The following is a 19,194-nucleotide window of genomic DNA, read 5'->3' on the forward strand; positions in this document are numbered from 1 at the left end:
ATATATATATATATATATATATTAATATATATATATATTAATATTAATTTCATTGCATATACATCAGATCGGAGAATATTATTGGATGTTAACACGTATTGCTTAATACATTAATTTTCTGTCATTTTGGCCACAATGTACCGTCAAGTATCTCTTCGATGACGAGCTCTGAGATAGGATTACATGTTAATTAGCTCACCGGAGGCTGATGTTGATCTATATCTGTCCTTATGAAAGGTCGTGTAGTGGTTGCTACAACGAACCGCGGGACTAGAGCTTAGTACGTCGAAAGCTTACGAGCGATCGATAGGTTCGTGCGGCAAAAGGCGGCTACAGCGGTAAGGCAAAAACAGGTGATCGACCGTTGAGTGTGTTTCGTGGAATATTATACAAAGATACTGCCGTTCTTTGTGTAGAAAAGCTTGCGCTCCCGATTCCCATAATCACACGGAATGGCACGGGCTGTGTTATCCTTTTATGGAACTTTCTTCTCTTTCGCGCATATTCGCGATCCATACGAAAGATCGTCCCCGACTGCGCGACCTCGATTTTACTTAGAGATTCTCGGAGCAATTTGGAAACAATTCCTTCTCGTCGAAAATGTCGAAGGAGACTCTCACTCGTGGCGACTTTTTCATTTTCAACATAACATATTCTCGTAACCAAGCACACTTTTGTGAAAATTAATCGAAGGAAATAATTTTATTGTTTATTTATTCGAACTTTTTCGTTCGTGAGGTACATTTAGGGGACATTTGTGTATAAGGTGGAGGAAAGGCGTCAAAACCAACGTACCATTTTGTTTTTAGGCTCTGAGGTCCTGTTGAAGGTATGGAACTAAAATTTGCGCATGGGTGCAAGCCAGCAACACTTCTCTGTCTAAATATATCATGAAAATTATATATTTCTTTGCAAATGACTATTTTTCAATTCTTCTTCTTTTCGACCATCTTGAACGAACAAGCAAGAAAACAGGGAAAACTATGCATCGGTAGCTTTTATTGCATCTTGTGACATGATATTTACACAGTAAAGTTCACGTATGTCAGTTGGAGAGCCAATTAACTCAGGTATGTCGGTCCACACGGAACAACCTAATCTTAACTTTATCTGAGCGATATATATCAATGATAGAGGCTAGATATTGGCGCAAGATTCAAGATGAATTAAAACGTTCGAAACTGACCATAAGACAGCATTGTCAAATAAACTACTAATCGCTGACTTGTTACTTGAATTTTTACCAAAAGATAGCTCGACCAAAATTGCATCATACCGGAAAATCAAACGACTCTAATAACACAACCGAAACGTGCTTGCAAACGGAAACACTTCAGCTGGAAACTACCGTGAATACTGAAACGAAATTCACGTTATGTCCGTCAAAATTCAATACTTTACAGTCACGAAACATGGGTATGCCGGTTTACCACAAGGTATGTCGGTTTTGGTGCCTCTCCTCTGTGCACACGCGGAAGAATTCTGATTTCGAGGTGCGCTCTCGAAACGTAGGGGGGTTACCGGGGAATCTCGCCTTCGATCACGCCAGAATTTGCCTCGCGCTGAAATATTCGCGTTCGACGCGATTAAAAATATCTCATGTATCGCGCAACCCGCGATAAATTGATTGCAACTGGCTCTGCTGCTGGCACGGTGAACGTATCACGAGGCGGAGAATCGACTCGATTTGCCATCAACGACTGCGAAGCTTCGTGGAAAGTGGCTGAACGCTCAACGTCCTTTACCGGGGCGCTTTCGCGTCGCTTTCGGTCGACATACGTTGAACTTTCCTTTCCAAAGAATGTGTCGTGTACACGTCGCGCGATACTGACTTCCAGTCATTAGGTTGCAATTTGCAGCAGTTTCAACGCTGCATCGATTATAGCCTATGCGCCGCGTCACCGTTATATGCACTCTCTCTCTCTCTCTCTCTCGTTCGTTCGCTCGTTCTCGACGCGAGTGCCACGGCTTCGCGTTAGCCGCGTATCTTACTTCGCTCGGGGTTATTAACCGGACTGGAAAGTTCCCTGCGCGTAATAATGCTTACGTCACTCTGATTTATATTGCAGAACGTCCTGCGGGAGTTGGAGCAGAAGAAACCGCAATTGGACGAGCTGGTTCACACGGCCGAAAATCTGCGCGCCGACACCAATCGACAGCAGTTGCACGGCAAGGGTGAGTTTTCCCCACCCCTCTCTCTGTTTTCACGTTTGCGTATTTTTCAGTCCCCGATAACGGATCTTAACGGCACGGTGAAATACCTGAGCTTTTTATGAGCGTGTATGTGTGTGTGTATGCGTGTGTGAGGGTATATCGTGTACTCAACGATGCAAACGGGACGATATCTCGGTTTAACGTTCTCCTCACGTTGACCGGCGAGAAATGCGCGGGAGTCGCGCCTTTCTTCGGAAGCTGATTTGAATATCAAACGCGCGACACCGATGCGCCTTCACAGTTCGGGGGGACCGGCTCTCTTCGTACAAGCGTCGCTCGTATCTGAAAAATCTCGACTCGTTTGCTTACCGCCCGGCACGCGCGTCACCCTGTAAAAACGCCCGATGTTTTTCTCCCCCACCGTGTAACTTTTACGTAATATCGCCGTCGTACGGAGCCGTTTTTCTCACCGTAGATGCACGAATAACGCATACAGGTGCAACTATGCCGGGGGAACATTTCGAAACCGCGTCTCGCGAATTTCCCGATTTTTTTTTAATCAAGCGGTTTCAGTCCGCTATTAATCAAACGGTTGCCGTGGGAGAAAAAGAGGGGGGAGGGGGATGTAACGGGAATCACGCATTCAGCCGACACTCGCTAGTTTGTAAACCTTTTTATATTATCTGTGTTCCGTTTTGTTTTTTTAACCTGCAATAATCCGCGCGCGTTATCGCAACGATTGTCGGAGGGGGGGGGGGGCGAGGGGGGGATCAATTTCGCGAGATTCAGTTGTCGGACACGAATTTTCCGAGGCGAGAAACGGGAATATTTTCGCGGTAGGCATTCGATAAGTGCATCGCGGAATCTAATGGATTTAATGAGTTTCTGTCGTCATAATTGATACCGGAGGAAGCAATCCTGCCCGCGTGGCACTCTCCGCAATCGGGCGAAGTTTAGAAGTTTAATTATCGGCTTTGATTGCTCGCCCGAAGACTGTAATAAATTGCAGTAACGGGTCGATCGATGTAAATTCGGTCTGTGCAGATCGTTCTGAAATTAATTGTCGCTCTCCGATTAATCATCGAACGTCGGGTGGCGGCGTGACGTGGCACGAAGACATCAACACGCTTCCTATTTCGCAAATTCTCCTTTTATTCCCGACACAGTAACAGATTTTCTCGTGCATATTAAACCGTTCCGATTTTATAACAGCGGCACTCCTGCTATTTGCGCGCAGCAACAAAAATGGTATCAAGGTTTGCCTTTATAAAATTATATATTCTCGCTTATGCAGAATATCCCAGAACCACCGTGTGTGTTTAACGTGACAGATTCCTTTCCAGGACATTCGGAGACGAATATTCGAGTGCGAAAATCGCGGGGCTACGGTAACGTTTAAATTATAAACGATTAAGTCTGCCCGTACAATCGAATTAATCAACTTTAATCGCTTGTAATTTAAAAATCGCTCATCGTTCCCATACCTGAACTATCGTTCTCGAATGTCCCAAGGAATCTACCGTGATAAGGATGCACGTTCTGGAGCGGCCTGAGAACACGCGAGTCTCGAATTGATGCTAATCCCTTTTTCCCAGCAGCCGCATTCGCGGATATCGCGCTGTCCCATTGTCTCAATCGTATCGCGCGCCTCTCAGCCTCTCATCAATTCGTTAGAAGTGCGTTAATATCGCACGATATTCCTCGACAGTCGGAATTGATTAATTTAGAAGTTCCGCCCCGTCGTCGCCGGCCGCGCTCGCTCGCTTCCGCGGGCTTTTTCCGCGAGCCGCGCAATTTGAAGCCGGCGAGAAGGAGATTACTCGCGAAGCCGCTAATTATTTCAAGGCGCCTGAAATTTTCCTCCCCCCCCCCCCCCCCCCNCGCCGGGCATTGTTCGTTCTACATTAGCGTCGCGCGCTACTCGTCGGACGCGTCTGGTTCTACCACCCTGGCCAACCCTCGCATTATAACTCGCACCATTCACCCGTCCATTGTTTTCGGCTTGCTCGCCTTTTACGCCGGGAACACCGTGGGTGGTACACTCGTCGGGATTTACCGTCGTGTATCATTAATTTCGCGTGTACACATCGCTCGTTCCTCCGGCTAATTTCGCCCTCGCGCGCGAATAAAATCGCCATTGTGTTGCGCCCGCTCGTTCGCGTTAACCGCCTTCTCGTATTAATTCTTCTCGCGCGGGCGGTGTAATCGAAGTGGAATAAAATCAGTCCCGATAACAGTCGGGAAGCTGACGCTATCCTACCCCCGAGATGTTCGCTGTGTACGCCTCACCTGCAGTCGTTTGACCAATCACATCGATCTTACCGAGCGCGCTGAGCTTCTTAATGGCGGACGACGAGGCTTATCGCGCCGCTGGATCCTTCGTTAGCGGCTTACGGAGGACATTTTTTCCCTTTGACCGTAGGTTGGCGTGTCCGCCCGGTTCGGGACTTGAAGTGGCTTAACACGCGAGATTGATCCTTTCCGCGGCGAGTAAGGCGCGCATTCCGGCGCGCAATGGACCTCTGAATTTTGCCCTGAGAGACAGAGAGAGGGGGTGAAAGAGAGAGAGAGAGAGAGAGAGAGAGAGAGCTCGCGTGTCTTTGATAAAATACCTGCCGCATTCGGGACGGAGTAATAGGCGCGCACGCGATTGACGGTGCAACGGCCGATAAGCAGCCGCGAACTCGCGGCAATCGTCCCGACCGTCAATGAAGAATCGTGGAAAAGCGAACGGTGTTTCTCGGCCAGCGCGAATCTCGTGCGCTCCGACGCTCGTTCGATCGAGTGTTTGATATTTATATCACCTGTGCGCGCGTACCTGGGCAGGGGTGCCGCGGGCTGCCGGGGGAGAAAAACAGTGATCGCGCGGCAGCCGGCGCGAACCCGGGCCGTGTTGTGTATATCGAAGGGCGGCCGTGTTTTCGGGATATTTCGCGAATATTTTTCATAATAGGCGGGCTATCGAACACCACCGTAGTGGGACGCTGCCGTTGCCTGCCGGGCTTTAATTACGAGCACGAAACATACGGGACACGCTACACCCGCACATTTCACCTGCATAGATTGCCACGCTCATCCACCGGCCGAAGTAGAGCCGCTTTAAGTGCCGTTAACTCTCACCGTCTTGGAATTGCCGGCTTCTCTCTCTCTCTCTCTCTCTCCGTGCTGCCCGACGTACGGGTTCTACACCACGTTTTAGAGCCTTCTAATCAGCGGAAATTTATGCGCTTTGAAATGCATACGCGATTCTGACCGCCGTATCGCGAGCGCCGCAAAAGTCGCGCGAACAAGCGAAATTCGCGAAGAGCGCAGCCGACCGATCTTCCGAAACATTCGCTGCGACAAAACGGACGTTCTTTGTGCGGTAATGCGATTAAGCGAGCGGCGACTTAACGCGAATGTCTACACGGTGATGAAACGTGCGAGTAGCGCAAGGTGTAGCCGAAACGTGATTACGCGATCACTGCGTGGAGAGAATATAGTAAAAATTATTGCAAGGTTTTGTGTAACGTCGGACCATGTCGAAATTGTGGTTGAAATTGTTGTGCGTGTTGTAATCTTCAGTGATATGTACTATGAGGTACATCACTAATGATTACAGTGTACATCATAATTTTAGCTATAGTTCCGGTATGGTGCAACATTACGAAATTTTGTGGTCATTTTTACTGTAATATTTTCCCCGTGCGTATTCTTGTTCTTATTTCGCCTCTTTTTTTTTTTTTATATTGTTGCCTCTGCTTCTGTATACCTTTCCTCCCCTTTTTTTTATTCTATTTGTTATGTAATTCTCTTCTTCTTCCGTATCTTCTTGTGTGACGCTTTTAGGCGGCACAGCCTCAAGGTGTAAATAAATCCTTCAATTCCAATTTCTATGATTTACTATATAATAGTTTATTCCTACTTTGATGTCGTCAATTTTTGTTTTAGCTATTTCAGCTGTTGAAATTAATCGTTGAAGATAGCATTAAAATCAAATCCGCAGGATTAAAGAAAGGAAAATGGTTCTAGGAAAAAGTTGACAAGTATCAGCACTGTCGAAGTATATTTTTATTATACTATAGTCCATCTAAGTAGATACAAATTAGTCTCAAGAGCTTCAAAGTAGCGTCAACATTTCGACTCGGGAAATGGAAAACTTCTGACGAACTTGAAACGAGGGATCGGCGCGTTACGCATGCGCAACGCTGGTAACGAACAGGCGCGGAAAAAACTTTCAATTCCGGAATATTGACCAGATGAAAGCTCGGTGACGAGAAGTGAAACCTCGGTGACGAAAGGAATGAGAACTCGATGACGAGAAGTGAAAACTCGTCGACAAGAAATGGTATCTCCGTTAAAGCGGCTGAGAATATTCCTGCGAACATTCAGCTGTATTAGAACTCGGCACTGAGACAACCGAGAGCGGTTGACTGAGATAGAAATCTCTTGCAGGGATCTTTCTGTTCCTGCAACCGAGTTCCCGGTCTCCAGGAAACCGTTCGACAGAAAACTCCGTCGTACCAACGGAATTGTTTTTTCCACGCGTTAATTCGACCAGCGGTCGGATTTCCGGCCGCTTCGGCGGAGCTTCCGTCGCCGAGGCTTTCATAAGTTCGCGGCCCGAGCGGCTCTCCGTCCGTGCCGCGATCTCGTAAATCTCGATTCGCTCGAGAGTCGTCCTCGTCCGCGAAAAGAAACGTTCCGACGTGTCGCAGGGCGCGCCGATATTTGCGTTTCGCCGCGCTCCACCGCGCGGAATTACCGCGCGGACTCCAAGATAATTCTAAATTACGGATTCGCAACTTTGCGGGCCGCTGTAATTTACGGCGCATGCGTTTGCATATTTCGTTCGGCCGGCCGGCTCATAAATCAAGAGTATCGGGCAGACATAATATATCCCGGCCACATAATGAGTTAATTGCTGCCGGCCCGGCGGAATATCGCTGCCGGTTCACCCGCAGTAAGCGGCGTGTGCGGCCCTTACAATTTGCCCAAATAAGCTCAGCGATTTATGCTCGTGTGCCGGCTGGGAGTTCCAGAAATCGATTTGTCTTCGAGAGCCCGCTGGCGGTCGGTACTCCGCCGTTTCCCGGCGCCGAAGGTGCTCGCGCCGTAACGCACCGATGATCGATACTCGGACCCGCCGTGAGTATTTAGCGTAGCTAAGCGTGCTCGGCCGTGAAGATCCCCCGACTTTTTCCGCGCCTTCGGCCAAATTTATTTACAGCCGGCCGGCTGCAAGCGTCCCCCCTCGTCCGGCAGGATCGTAACTTTCGCTCGAGGAGATTTCCGAGCGCGTCCGGGCTCTCTCGAGCTTGTCCCGAGCGGATATTTTCCTCGAAAGACCGACTTATCGATTTTCCCTCAATCGCTTCCCATACACCGGTACGTACCGGTACCTTCCTCCCCCTCCCTCTCCCATCTCCACGTGCACACGTTGCTCCGTTCTCCGCGCGAGGGTTAGCTGCAGGAGAGATCCCACTAGCGCTCGCACCGTCGTCGTCCTCACATCGATTCCCTATCCTGGCCGGCCGGATTCCGTATTCACCGGCGGCGCTCCTATGACTTCCCTGACGAATGAGCAGAGAGAACGAAATGGGGGAAAAGGTCTCGAGATAAGCCTGCCGCCTGTTTCTATCTCCGCGGCTGAGACGCTCGGCTTACCGGAAGGAAATGCCTCTCCCTCTCTCTCTCGCTTTATCAGCGTAGCTCGAAATTAAAAGCGATCGATTAATCCGACGTTGTTACCGTGCGCATCGCGCGTCCTATCCGCGACGTTGAGGAATTCGAAGCGTCGTATGGAAATTGGAATACTTTCCAACTAAAATCGCGCGCAATCCGTCCTACCCTCCCGATTCGATCGCGCACTCGCGTTGCCGCACGGCACCCTGCTCGAAATTTTCATGCCGCCCTGACATTCTTAAGGGTCGTTTGCATCTACTCAGGTAGTCTGTGGATTAATAAGAACCTATTGTGGCGATACTGATACTTGTTGACTTCTGTCCTGAACCTTGGATTTCGCAGGTTTGATTTTAATGCTAATTCGAGTAACCTATTTTATTGACGCTTAAACAGCGAGAACAGAAAATTTCAGACATTGTTAGAGTGAAAATAGAAATAAATTATATTATGAGAATTAAAATGGTATGTGTGTGTGAACTTATTTTGCTATTTGAGTTTCTACTGTGTTGCAGAATTAAAGATTTAAAATACAGGGCTAGAATTTCAATTCGAATAGACTGATAAAAATTAGAATTTAATATTATACGTTTAAATGAGAAAATGTTTAAACGTATATTTAGCTTATATATGTTTATAGGCGCGTATAATAAAGTTATATCGTGATTACACGGGCTTTTGAAAACGTACATCCATTAACTTCGAATCCGTTTATTCGTTTACACAGTAAAAGATATTTTGCACATATGTTAAAATCGGTCCTTGTTAAAATGTTTCTATTAAATTTTTAACACACCGTGTGTCGATTTAATATATTGTGTTTACGTTATCTCAACACATTTCGTGTTGTCGATATTCGACGAGTGCGAGTATAAATATGTGTAATACATGTAAGTGTAAAATAACACACTTTATATTTCAATGTCGATTAACGTACTAATTTTGTGTTAATTTTTAACATAATATTTGTATTACTTTTTAACATATTTACCTTGTGTTAAATTAACATAAAAATTTTTCAGCGGGCCGTTCGGGACATATGAAATGTGTTAAATTTAACACCAAATTTCTACCGTGCACGAAAGAAGGGAAATTTTAGCCTTGTCCCTTTTTTTACTGCGGAAAATCATCTTACATATAACGTAAAAACATTGTGCAAATTTAACAAGGAAAGGAAAACAGAATCCGTTTAAACGATTAAACGTTGTATCGAAACGGTTTCAACGCATCAGGCGTTTTTAAACGGATGTGCACTAAACGTTTAAACGTGCATTCGGAAAACCGATCGAAGCGGGAAGCCTAAAAGCCTATTTTTACGATACCGATACTTATTAACTTCTCTTTTGAAGCTTGAATTTTGCGGATTTAATTGTGATGCTATCTCGAACAATCTTTTTTGACGTGAAAACAACGACAGCGAAAATTTCAGACATTATCATGAACAAAATAGGAGTAAATTGTATCATTCGAATGAAAGTCGAACCTATTTTGCTATCTTAATTCCTATTGTGTTGTAGAAAGGCCGATATATTTTCTCGGCTATCGCCAGTGCTGCGACGTCAAACGTCACGTGCGACGCAACCTTCACGTAAACTTACGCTCGAGCGATATTTTAGAAATTCCGGATATCACGGGGATTTCTGCGGGTAGATCAGCGTCGCGATATTACCGGATACGGGTTACAGAAATGTACGCGCGCGAGCACGCATATATCGCACGCGTTAATACAGTGGTGCGTGCGATAGTCGTGGTCGATCCACTGCGCCGGGCACGCACATATAGGAGGCACTTCAAAGCAAACAATGTTGCGCATGTATCCAGCACGATGTCTATTATAGGTTTAAGCCTGCGAGCTGGAGGGATAAACCGCACGCCTATAATAAACGTTATTCTTGTTACTTTATCCGGTCGCTGCGTATTGCGTCATAGAGGGTCGTTCCTCTCGTCATGTGGAAATGGCGCAACGAAAAAATGCGCAACGACCTCGTAACAAAAACTTTACCTATTTTGAACCCTTCGCGGCTAGTAACGATCGAATATTAATTAATAGGAGAATAATGGACCACTGCATATCTAATCTTCCTTGTTGAGAGAGCAAAGGCCGCCGGCATCGACAAATCGCCTAAAATATAAAATCAAATAGCAGCGAATGGCAAATAAGAGCCGAAAAATGCAGGTATTGTGAGTGATTTAATGTTACAAATATCGTATAAAATTTATTGATCGGACATTTTGGTCTCTGGAATTTTTGACTCCCTCTCAATACTTATTATAGAAAAATACAAATTATATAAGATAATTATTTAGCAAACTTGATATCATAGAGGCTTCCATACAGAAAAATAGTTTTAAATCTATGATAGATATTCTCATATGTAAGCAAGAATATTATAATATTTTTAAGAAGATTTTTAATTTTTTTAATTGAATGCAAGTAAAATACTTGCATCAATTCACTTAGAGAATCGCGTCAATGGAACATTTTGATCATACAATAATCTTTCATTTTAGCTAAGTCTCGTTATTAACTACAAGGGATCCCCAGACTCGTATAAAATTGGACAGGGTTCTGTTTCGATTCGACATTTTAGGCTTCCCGTGGAGAAATGTTTAAATTAAACTACCGGGTCTTTCGTGGATTTGTTTCCGACGTTTCGTGAACATTTCAGTTTGCTTCTTCTTCAGAGAGAAAGGAGTAACCTGAAAGAGTTTCATGCCAAGGAAATGAAATGTTCACGAAACGTCAGAAGCAAATCCGCGAAGGACGCGGCACCAATCCCGGAAGCCAGATTGAGTGAATTTTTCGATTGTTTTAGCCATTATCTTCGGTCGGTTTTCTCCTATTTTTTTTTCGTTGATTTCTTGCAGTAAAACATTGTCGGCCGATCCAGCCGACGACGATTGGCAGTTACCGCGTTGAAGTCAACATCTTTAATATTTCAATTTCAAGGACTCTCAAAGCTGAAAAATAACTGACCGAAAATCGATTTTTCTTCTAAAAAATCAATTTTTATCCTACCATCGTGGTAGGAGTCGCCGAATGCGGCTAAACCACAGACAAATATTCGCGAAAAGGAAATGAAATATTCACTTCAAAATCGTCTTATGGTTCTTAAAAAAAAAAAAAGGAAAGAATCTATAATCCCCCATGAAACGTCGGTTCGAACGAATAATACTCCTTGCCGAGTGTCGAGCTAGTGTCGAAATTTGAGCTCGGCTGTTGTCGAGTGTCTCGTTTTGCCGCCGCAATTTTACACTTGCCGCCGTCGTAGTTTCTCGTCCGGCTAACGCGAAATGAAACTGTTAACGCGGCGAACGTTCGCCGCGGGAATTCCGTTCCGAAAATACGCCAGGGAACGAGCGAGCGGGCGATTGCATGATGGACGATTGTTAGACTAATAAATCGCGATTTCGCCGCTGCGCCCGAAACATTCGACGTCGTTTGTCGCGTATATAAATATTTTTCCGTGTGATTTCCCCTTCGACAACAATTTCGCGCGGCGAATAGCGGGGCTGTATCGATTTTAACATTCGTCACGCATTCGATAGACTGCGGCGTTCCGGTTAAGACGGTCAGACGAATTTCTCCGACGGCTGCTAAGATATATCCCCGGGATACTCGCAACCTGTTGCGAGCGTAAGTACGGAACTGGTATCCTTTAGTGGATGTCGTTTCATAACGGAATCGATGAGCCAGCGTATTTCTCCGGAGCGGCCTCCGCTCGTCCCGCTCGCCGGCGGTTATTCAATCTTGACGCGAAGCAGAAAAGACCCACGAGCACGGTGTCCGTCACGTTCGCTCGCAGCCGATCGTCGGGGCCGATTAGCGGAAACGCCAACGACTCGTCCCGGCAAATATTTATTCGATTAGCCGTCGAGAACGCTGCGCGCGCTTCCGCTTTCGTTTGAGTTCGGCAACGCGTTTGAGGACTGAGATATTCAAGTTCGCCCGTTTGACGGATCGCGCTCGACGGTAATCCCTTGGTGATTTACGCGCCGAGATTTTTCTCGGACTGACGTGTGCGGATGTTGCATAAATTGCTGGGAAAACAGCCGAGCTGAAAGGATCCGCGAGAGAAAATCCGCCGTTCCGAATGTTTATCCGAGAGATTTTCGATCCGCTCGCGCCTCGAAAAAAACGCGCCCTCCCCTGCGCTCGCCGCGTAAATCGAGGGATCGGTGTGTGTGGGTGTGTGTGTGTGTGTGTTCTCTGCGGAACGCGTGCCTCGGAGAGAGCAGTTTTAAACATGTGTCGAGAGAAGCGGGTAAATATTTCGCGCGGGACGGCCTTAACGATCATTTCCGCACGGGGCGGCTGCGCGATGTTCGCAGCATCTTCGGTTTCGCGAGGAGCAACGTAATTCCTGTCTCGGCGCGTGTTACGTTCTCGTACACCCCACGTTCTTATTGCCGCTTCAAAGCGCGGACGGATGCCGTATTTCGCCCGGCAGGGTCGGCGGAAACGCCGCTGGAAAATGCCGGCCGTTAGTTGCGGCGTGCGGGACGGCCTCTCGCGTTTCCGCCGCTCGCTCCCGTCCCGAAGTTATTCGAGCGATTTACAACCGGTTGTTGTTGTTCGATAAAAGTGTTGGTAATAACTCGCGCCCACCACCCGAGCGACGAGAGCCGTGTTAAGGTTGTATTAAATTTTAACATCGCGAGCACGTCCCGATCTTTCACTCGAAGCGCGAAACGCACGCTCCCAGGAGCTTCTGTTCGGATGATTTTACGAGCGTTTCTGGGTTATCGCGGGGGCAGAGGCGCACGAAATGAAGATCGACGTTTCCAGGACGCGTCATTATAGACGCGCGAGTCATCGGATATTTTTGCACAGCGAAATGTACACCCTAAGTGGGAAAGAATCATAACGAAGTACCGGCTCGGTGTCGATTCTTGGCGAACGGTAGGGGAAAGGGGGGTGAGATGATGAAGTGGATGAAATGACGATTTGACGAATGACTAATTTTTCGTAGCGAATAACAGACATATCGATGCTCAACTTATTAGAGGCTTTTGTTGATTACGAATGATCTGTAGTCTGACTTCAATTTGTTGACGACAGTAGATTATGTAATAAGAAATATACTTTGGATATATTTATGTGCATAATTTTGCGATATTTCTTCATCAAAAATTACATGATAATACAGTAAATATTTTCATTTTCTCCATAAAACTACTGTATCGAAAAACGCATTTAATAACGTATTATTTATTTCTCATTTCTTATGTTACAAATTTTTTCTTATTGAATAAATAAATATAATGACCACGGGGTAAGATATAATGTATGTATATTTATTTTATTTATATTTTATTGTATTGTACGGACATTATGAATGAAAAATTAATATGAAAAGTGTGTGAAAATATTTATATTATATTTTTTGTATGTATAAAAAAATTTATATATACTTTATGCAGATGATACATAAGGGTTTAGTTAGAAAAATTGATCATTATCTTTATTGTGAAAATTACGAAAATACCGAAAACTATAAATTCTCAATACTAAAGCAGTATCGATTTCCAGTAATGATTATTACTGTGCAATTGTTAGTACCATAACCGTATTTTGGAAGGAAAGATCAGAATTTTCATAGCTGGGCTGCTTGTTTATACTTGCAAATATCCACTTTTAATGTCATATGAAGTGAAAAACATCGGAGCGAGGCAGGATCAATCAGTCTCTTACCACTGAGCTTATTTAAATCCCACTTTAGTGACATCTTTCACTTTTCTATTCAAGACATTGGTATCGTAACGTGAAGTCCGTATTTCAATACTGAATTACTCGCCGGTCTCCAATATGTGCAACTCTTACATGGGACTTTGCGACATCGTTTCACTTTTAGAGGCGTGTGTGTTCTGCTATAAGACCCAAAATCCCGAGCGGAGTTGCATCTCCGCGGTTTGTGCGGTCGCGGGTGTTCTCTGCTTTATCTTTTCTCGCGTTACATCCTCTCTCTCTCTCTCTCTCTCTCTCTCTCTTTTTCTTGCCTTGCGAAAAATCCCGTGACCGACTTTACCGTGAGTAAATCGAGACGAAACTTTGCCGCTCGTACGTACCGTCGCCTTCGTCGTCGACGCCGCCGAGCGGCACTTCGCAATTACTCCCTGAATCTGTAGCGACTTAGGGGACTTGCATATCGCCCAAATTATACGTACTTAGTGTAACGTAGAGCGGGCCGAACGTCAGGGCTGCCCCCCGGTCTCACTCGCTTAATTGCGTAATTGCTTAATTATGTCAATTAGCGCGAGGATCGCGCGAAGGGATGTACCTGTACGTCGCAACGTATCCTCGGCCGTTCCCTCGCTCGTCTCGGAGATCGTGATTTCGGCTCTTCAGCCGAGTCTTCTTGAACTCTCGCATTCGAAACTGAATAATTAACGCGGAATAGAATTCTCGCGTTGGATATTCCTCGCGCGCGCGCACTAGAAAGAGAGAGAGAAAGGGGGGGGGGGAAGCAGAGAGAGAAACTGTCGCGAGCGTATATATAACGTTTTGACTAATTTTGTATCGCGTGTTTATTCGACGCAATACGTAATCGTCGGCGCTCGCGAAGAGAGATTTATACACCGCGAGATAGCACTGGAAATGACATTTAGCTAATTAAGGAGTCCTTGATAGCGAGCCCGGAAACTTTACAATCCAAAGCAGCGTGATCTTTGACGTTCACTCCGTTCCGGAAATTATGTTCCCTCACGAAACGTAATAATTAGTTATTTGAAGAGATGTCTTGGCATGAGACGGGAGAGAGACAGGAGAGAGAGTTTGAAAGGGAAAGAGAGGAGACGGCGAGTTTTGTGAATATATCTCGTTTACGTAACGTTATTTGTATCGCTCTTGATTACATCTGGGACTCATAAATCCCTCGGTCGATAAGATCGACGAGTGTTACTCATCGTTTATATGATTGAAGCAAGAGAGAGAGAGAGAGAGAGAGAGAGAAAAGAGTAATATAATCTCGGAAATAAAAATATTTTGATTCCGTCTCAGAAATAAGATCGTCTCCTTAAATTACGTTTTATTACGTGTACGGAGACCACCGTTTGATGTGAAATGGGATGGTATCTTCTGACGTGGGGAGGAAACGAAAGAGTCCCGGGAAGCGTAATGGGAAACCGTTGATGGAGACATTATGCCACCCCCGTGTATGCGATGAGAAAGAAGAAACGGGAGCCGCGAAATTGTTTTCTTCCTTACGTATTCCAAATGTTATTGATGTCGATAGGAACAACGTCATCATCCCCGCGTGCTCCTCCCGTTTACCTTCACCTGCGAATATCTCGGCACGAGTATCGCATTTTCCAATCTGGCGGTCGGGAAACGACGAGGGCTCGTGAAAATTGCACGCGCACGCGCAATATTTTCGTCGAATGATATAGCGTATTAATAATATAATTTACTAGACTTGTGCGACTGCACGGAAAAAACAAAAATTAGTATTAATTCAAGACTCATATTCTCTCTCATGAATAAGCAAGAATATACAATTTAATATGCAGATAAAACTTGCTTACGTGAAGAAATTCTATACAGCTTCATTTTCTTGATATTCAAGAATAATTTTTATGAATTGAGTAGAAAAAATGTCGGATGGAAAGAACGGTATCTTCAAGTCAAGAATGTTGTATCTGTTTGAAGATATCGTTCTTTCTATCGAATATTTTTTTCCTTCCAATTCGTAAAATTTGGACACGGGATCAAATACTTACGAAAAAACAAGTATCGTACTTTTTTTTGTGACTAACCGTATGCGCGTCTAAGAGAACAGCACAAACACGGGATATTCGTGGGATATTTGTTGTATTTGTAATGTAGACTATGGTGTCTGGGCAATTATATGTAGTAATCGTGTCGTTCGCGTTGCTTTCTAAAATTTCTCATACAGCCTTGAAATGATCTCAATGTTACACATATATCTTACATTATAAAGAAAAAAAATATTTAAGAAATAAAAAATTATTTATATACAGAGAAAACAATTTTTTCAAGTGAAGAAGCATATATTTATATAATATTATTTAGATAGAAGCACATATTTATATAAATATATAAGCATATGTTTGCTTAAATCTGTAGCTTTACATGAAAGCAATTGTTCGTTCTATATTTATTTAAATAAAAATTTTAGATTTAAGTAAATATATTATTATCAGCCACCGCATAAATGTCCCTTATTTTTCTAATATTTGTTTCTCAGTGTAGCCGTGCAAGATTACTATCGACAGTTTACTAACATAGTATAATGTAGTAGTTATCAGTATAGCTTTTCGGCCGGTACTTTTTCGGTTCGTGAATATTTACGTCTTCCGGAAAAATCCCCCGCATGTACACATCGCGTCGACGGGACCTCGAATCCGAGGCGGGGAGAAGTCGGTCGATTTCGCTGATTAACGTCACGCTTTTTCCGGCCACGGTAGATTAAGGTTTTGTTTTCCTCTGTCTCGTGGAAATGAGTTCCATTCGATGAACGTTTCCCGTTACGCCCGTCGCGTAATAGACGCGTCGTCCGGCGCAATTTTACGGCCGCCCCGTCGCGCGCGAGACCGTTTTCATTTTCAGCTCCGAGGTTTCCGCATACTCGTTTCGCCGATGCATAAACCATAAATCAGCGCTGCGTCTGACGTTTGCATATCCTCGCGCATATTCACCCCTGGAAATAATTCGCGATCATGTGCGTTGCTGTTTTTCGTCACTTTCAGCCGACCGATAGGCTTTCGGTGTCACATCGTGTTTCGATATTTATTCCGTCGAAAAAATCCCGAATCGCACGCCGGCACATGCGGAAGAAGGAAAGAAGAACGGGGGGAGGGGGGGGGGGNAGGGTAGGAAGACGTCGAAAGAAATTTTGCGTCGCGCGTCGCAATAAGTCCGCCGTCTTTCTAAAGCGGATAAAGGGAGGCGAAAACGCAAAAGGAGGAGGCGGTAAGCTCATTGTGAAATCGCTGAAAAATGCATCACGAGAAAGCAAGGATTTTCAGCGTCGGTAGTAGTGCGAGGAATTGTCATTCGCTCTTAAAACTTTCAGGTCGTGTTTGCATTGCGCGAGTCTCCGGCGCCAAATTCTCCACCCCCTTTATCGCCCCCGAGCGCTTCCTCCGGTTTCCTCACGCGGGTGAAGTTCCTAAAACTCGCCGTTCCATTACTGCGAATTATTTTCCGGGACAACAACTCGTTTTCGAGAGACCCCCCTCCATATTGCCGCTCCGGTCGACCGCGAGCGAGGGACGCCGATATTGCCCGCTCTCGTACCCGCGTGTCGCGATTTCGCGATCTCCGGCAATCGGCGAGCCGTCGGGACGACGTCGACTAAAAGAGGGAATGCCGCTGGAGAAGGCGTTTTTAAAGCGTATCAATATATTCCACTTGCCACTTTCCCCCGAGCTTCACCTCCCGATCTCCCCTCGCCCTTCCGGCTTTACGGGATTTTCTCGAGCATTCCGGAATTGGCACTCATTCTTACCGGTGCAGATTCATCCCGGTACACACCGGCTGGTACCGCTCGTTTTCAACGAGATTCCCGGGACGGTGGCGGAGGAGAGAGAGGGGTGAAGGGGAGTTGTCGACGATAAATCTCCCGGGGGTGAAATTTTTAATATTTCACCGCGGAAAAATAAGCGTAAATCCCGGAAAGGCGGAAAAAAGGGGGTAGGAGAGGAGGAGAAAAGGAAAGGAGACGTCGCGCCATCGTTTCGATTCCACTCTTCGATCGGCCGTTCTTTTATCCACCCCGATGGGCCCCGTTCATCTCCGCGACGCGAATCCATTCGGTCACTGCCGTTATGTCTCTCCGTGCCGTTTCCATCCCGGACGGCGTGGGAAGGGAAGGGGTGAGGAGAGGGAGTTGCAAGGTTCTCCCGTGTACCATAAATTGCAACCTCTAACAAGATGCTTTCTAGGTTCTTTTTATAAAAGTGATATATAAGAGGCGCAAAAAAGGAGGTTGAAGATGAAGTCTCTGCTAACCACGAACCCATAAACCTCCCTCCCTGCACTTACGCGGCTATCTTGTTTCGATGACGCGTCGGTATCTGTAACAACGTCCCCTTCTCTCCCCATAATCTACGAGTCCGTGCATTCCCTTGCGACGAGAAAATTTTCCGAGGATTACGATACCGGTCTTTACAGTGGCTTCTTGATCAATCGTCCTGCGACGTTGCGAGACGTCGACGATTTATCGTGTCGGAATAAAGAGAGTTCGGCTCGCTCGCGAGTTTTGAGTCACGTTTGACTTTGTTGCATTCAATGAAAATATTCTTCCTCAACCGAATAATCGTTGTCGTTATTTGCGACCGTTTGCCAACGTTTCTGCATGATTCAAATATATTTATCGAAGAAAGCCGTCGGATTTATCAAGATAATTGTTAAGAATTGAATTGAACTTTCTATCTGACTCCAACATTTCGTAGCTATCCGAAATGAAAATTTTCGCCCTATGTTACACCTTGAATTTTATAATACAATAGGAGCTAAGATAAGCGAATCAGGTTCAATTTTAACTTAATATTATAATTTACTGCTACTTTGATCGGGATTATATCTTAAATTTAGATTTTTTTCGTATTTTCAGCATTAAAATGCACGGAAAGAGAAAATAACTCAGAGGCACAGCAAGTTTTATGCTGTCGTAGCAAATAGATAAATATACAGGGTGTTCCTTAAGTGTACTGTTCAATACTTCGGGAGTTGATTTTTGAGGTCATTTTATGACGAGAAGTTCACACGAACATATCTTTATTTCTTCATAAATAGCCTCAAAAATCCACTCCCAAATCATCGGATAGTACTTAAGAAATGCCCTGGTACATCTGCCGTCCCGCTGAATTCTTTTCCTCCGCAAAGGTTGTTCAGGGTAGCGTTAGGACTTGAAATTTGCAGAATCGAGGGTCCTCAAGAGAGAAGTTAACAAGTATCAGTATCGTCAGGGCAGATTTCTACTAGGCCGTAAGTAGACGCAAACTGTTCCTAAGACCGTCAGGATAGCGTCGAAAATTCGAGTCGTGCAGGACGGCGACGCGGTGTGACACTTTTCGTCCGAGGGATTCAACGAGGCTTCATCTTCCTCGTTCATTCACGCCGTCCGCCCGGTTTTCCACCTCTGCGAATTCTCCCCGGGAGTCTCTCGCGTCACCCGATATAGACACGAACCGGGTTTATCTGCCCGCTGCTCCGGGACAGGCTGCGGAGTTTCCAGAATGGAAGACGGTACTTCTTTGTGGTCACCGGGCGACGTACATAAGACCGGCTGCTTCTCATTCGAGTCACGCGTGCACACACGTATCGCATCATGCGCTATGTATTATTCACAACGCATTTATAACGCCTGCCAAATGCGGCGCGCTCGAGTTTACATCGAGGGGGGGGGGGGGGGG

At 45.5% G+C, this 19,194-nt stretch overlaps 1 protein-coding gene across 1 annotated transcript in view; it reads left to right on the top strand.

The window, feature by feature from the left end:
• LOC106748877 (dystrophin-like) overlaps positions 1 to 19,194 on the top strand; it is a 290,562-nt gene that overhangs the window by 174,120 nt on the left and 97,248 nt on the right. The window contains exon 36 of the mRNA XM_014627795.1: positions 2,070 to 2,175. Coding sequence (XP_014483281.1) covers positions 2,070 to 2,175 — 106 coding nt within the window. The remainder of the gene's footprint in view (positions 1 to 2,069; positions 2,176 to 19,194) is intronic.

The sequence above is a fragment of the Dinoponera quadriceps genome, unplaced genomic scaffold (genome assembly GCF_001313825.1).
Source record: "Dinoponera quadriceps isolate SergipeBrazil2010 unplaced genomic scaffold, ASM131382v1 scaffold2696, whole genome shotgun sequence".
NCBI classification, from domain to species: domain Eukaryota; kingdom Metazoa; phylum Arthropoda; class Insecta; order Hymenoptera; family Formicidae; genus Dinoponera; species Dinoponera quadriceps.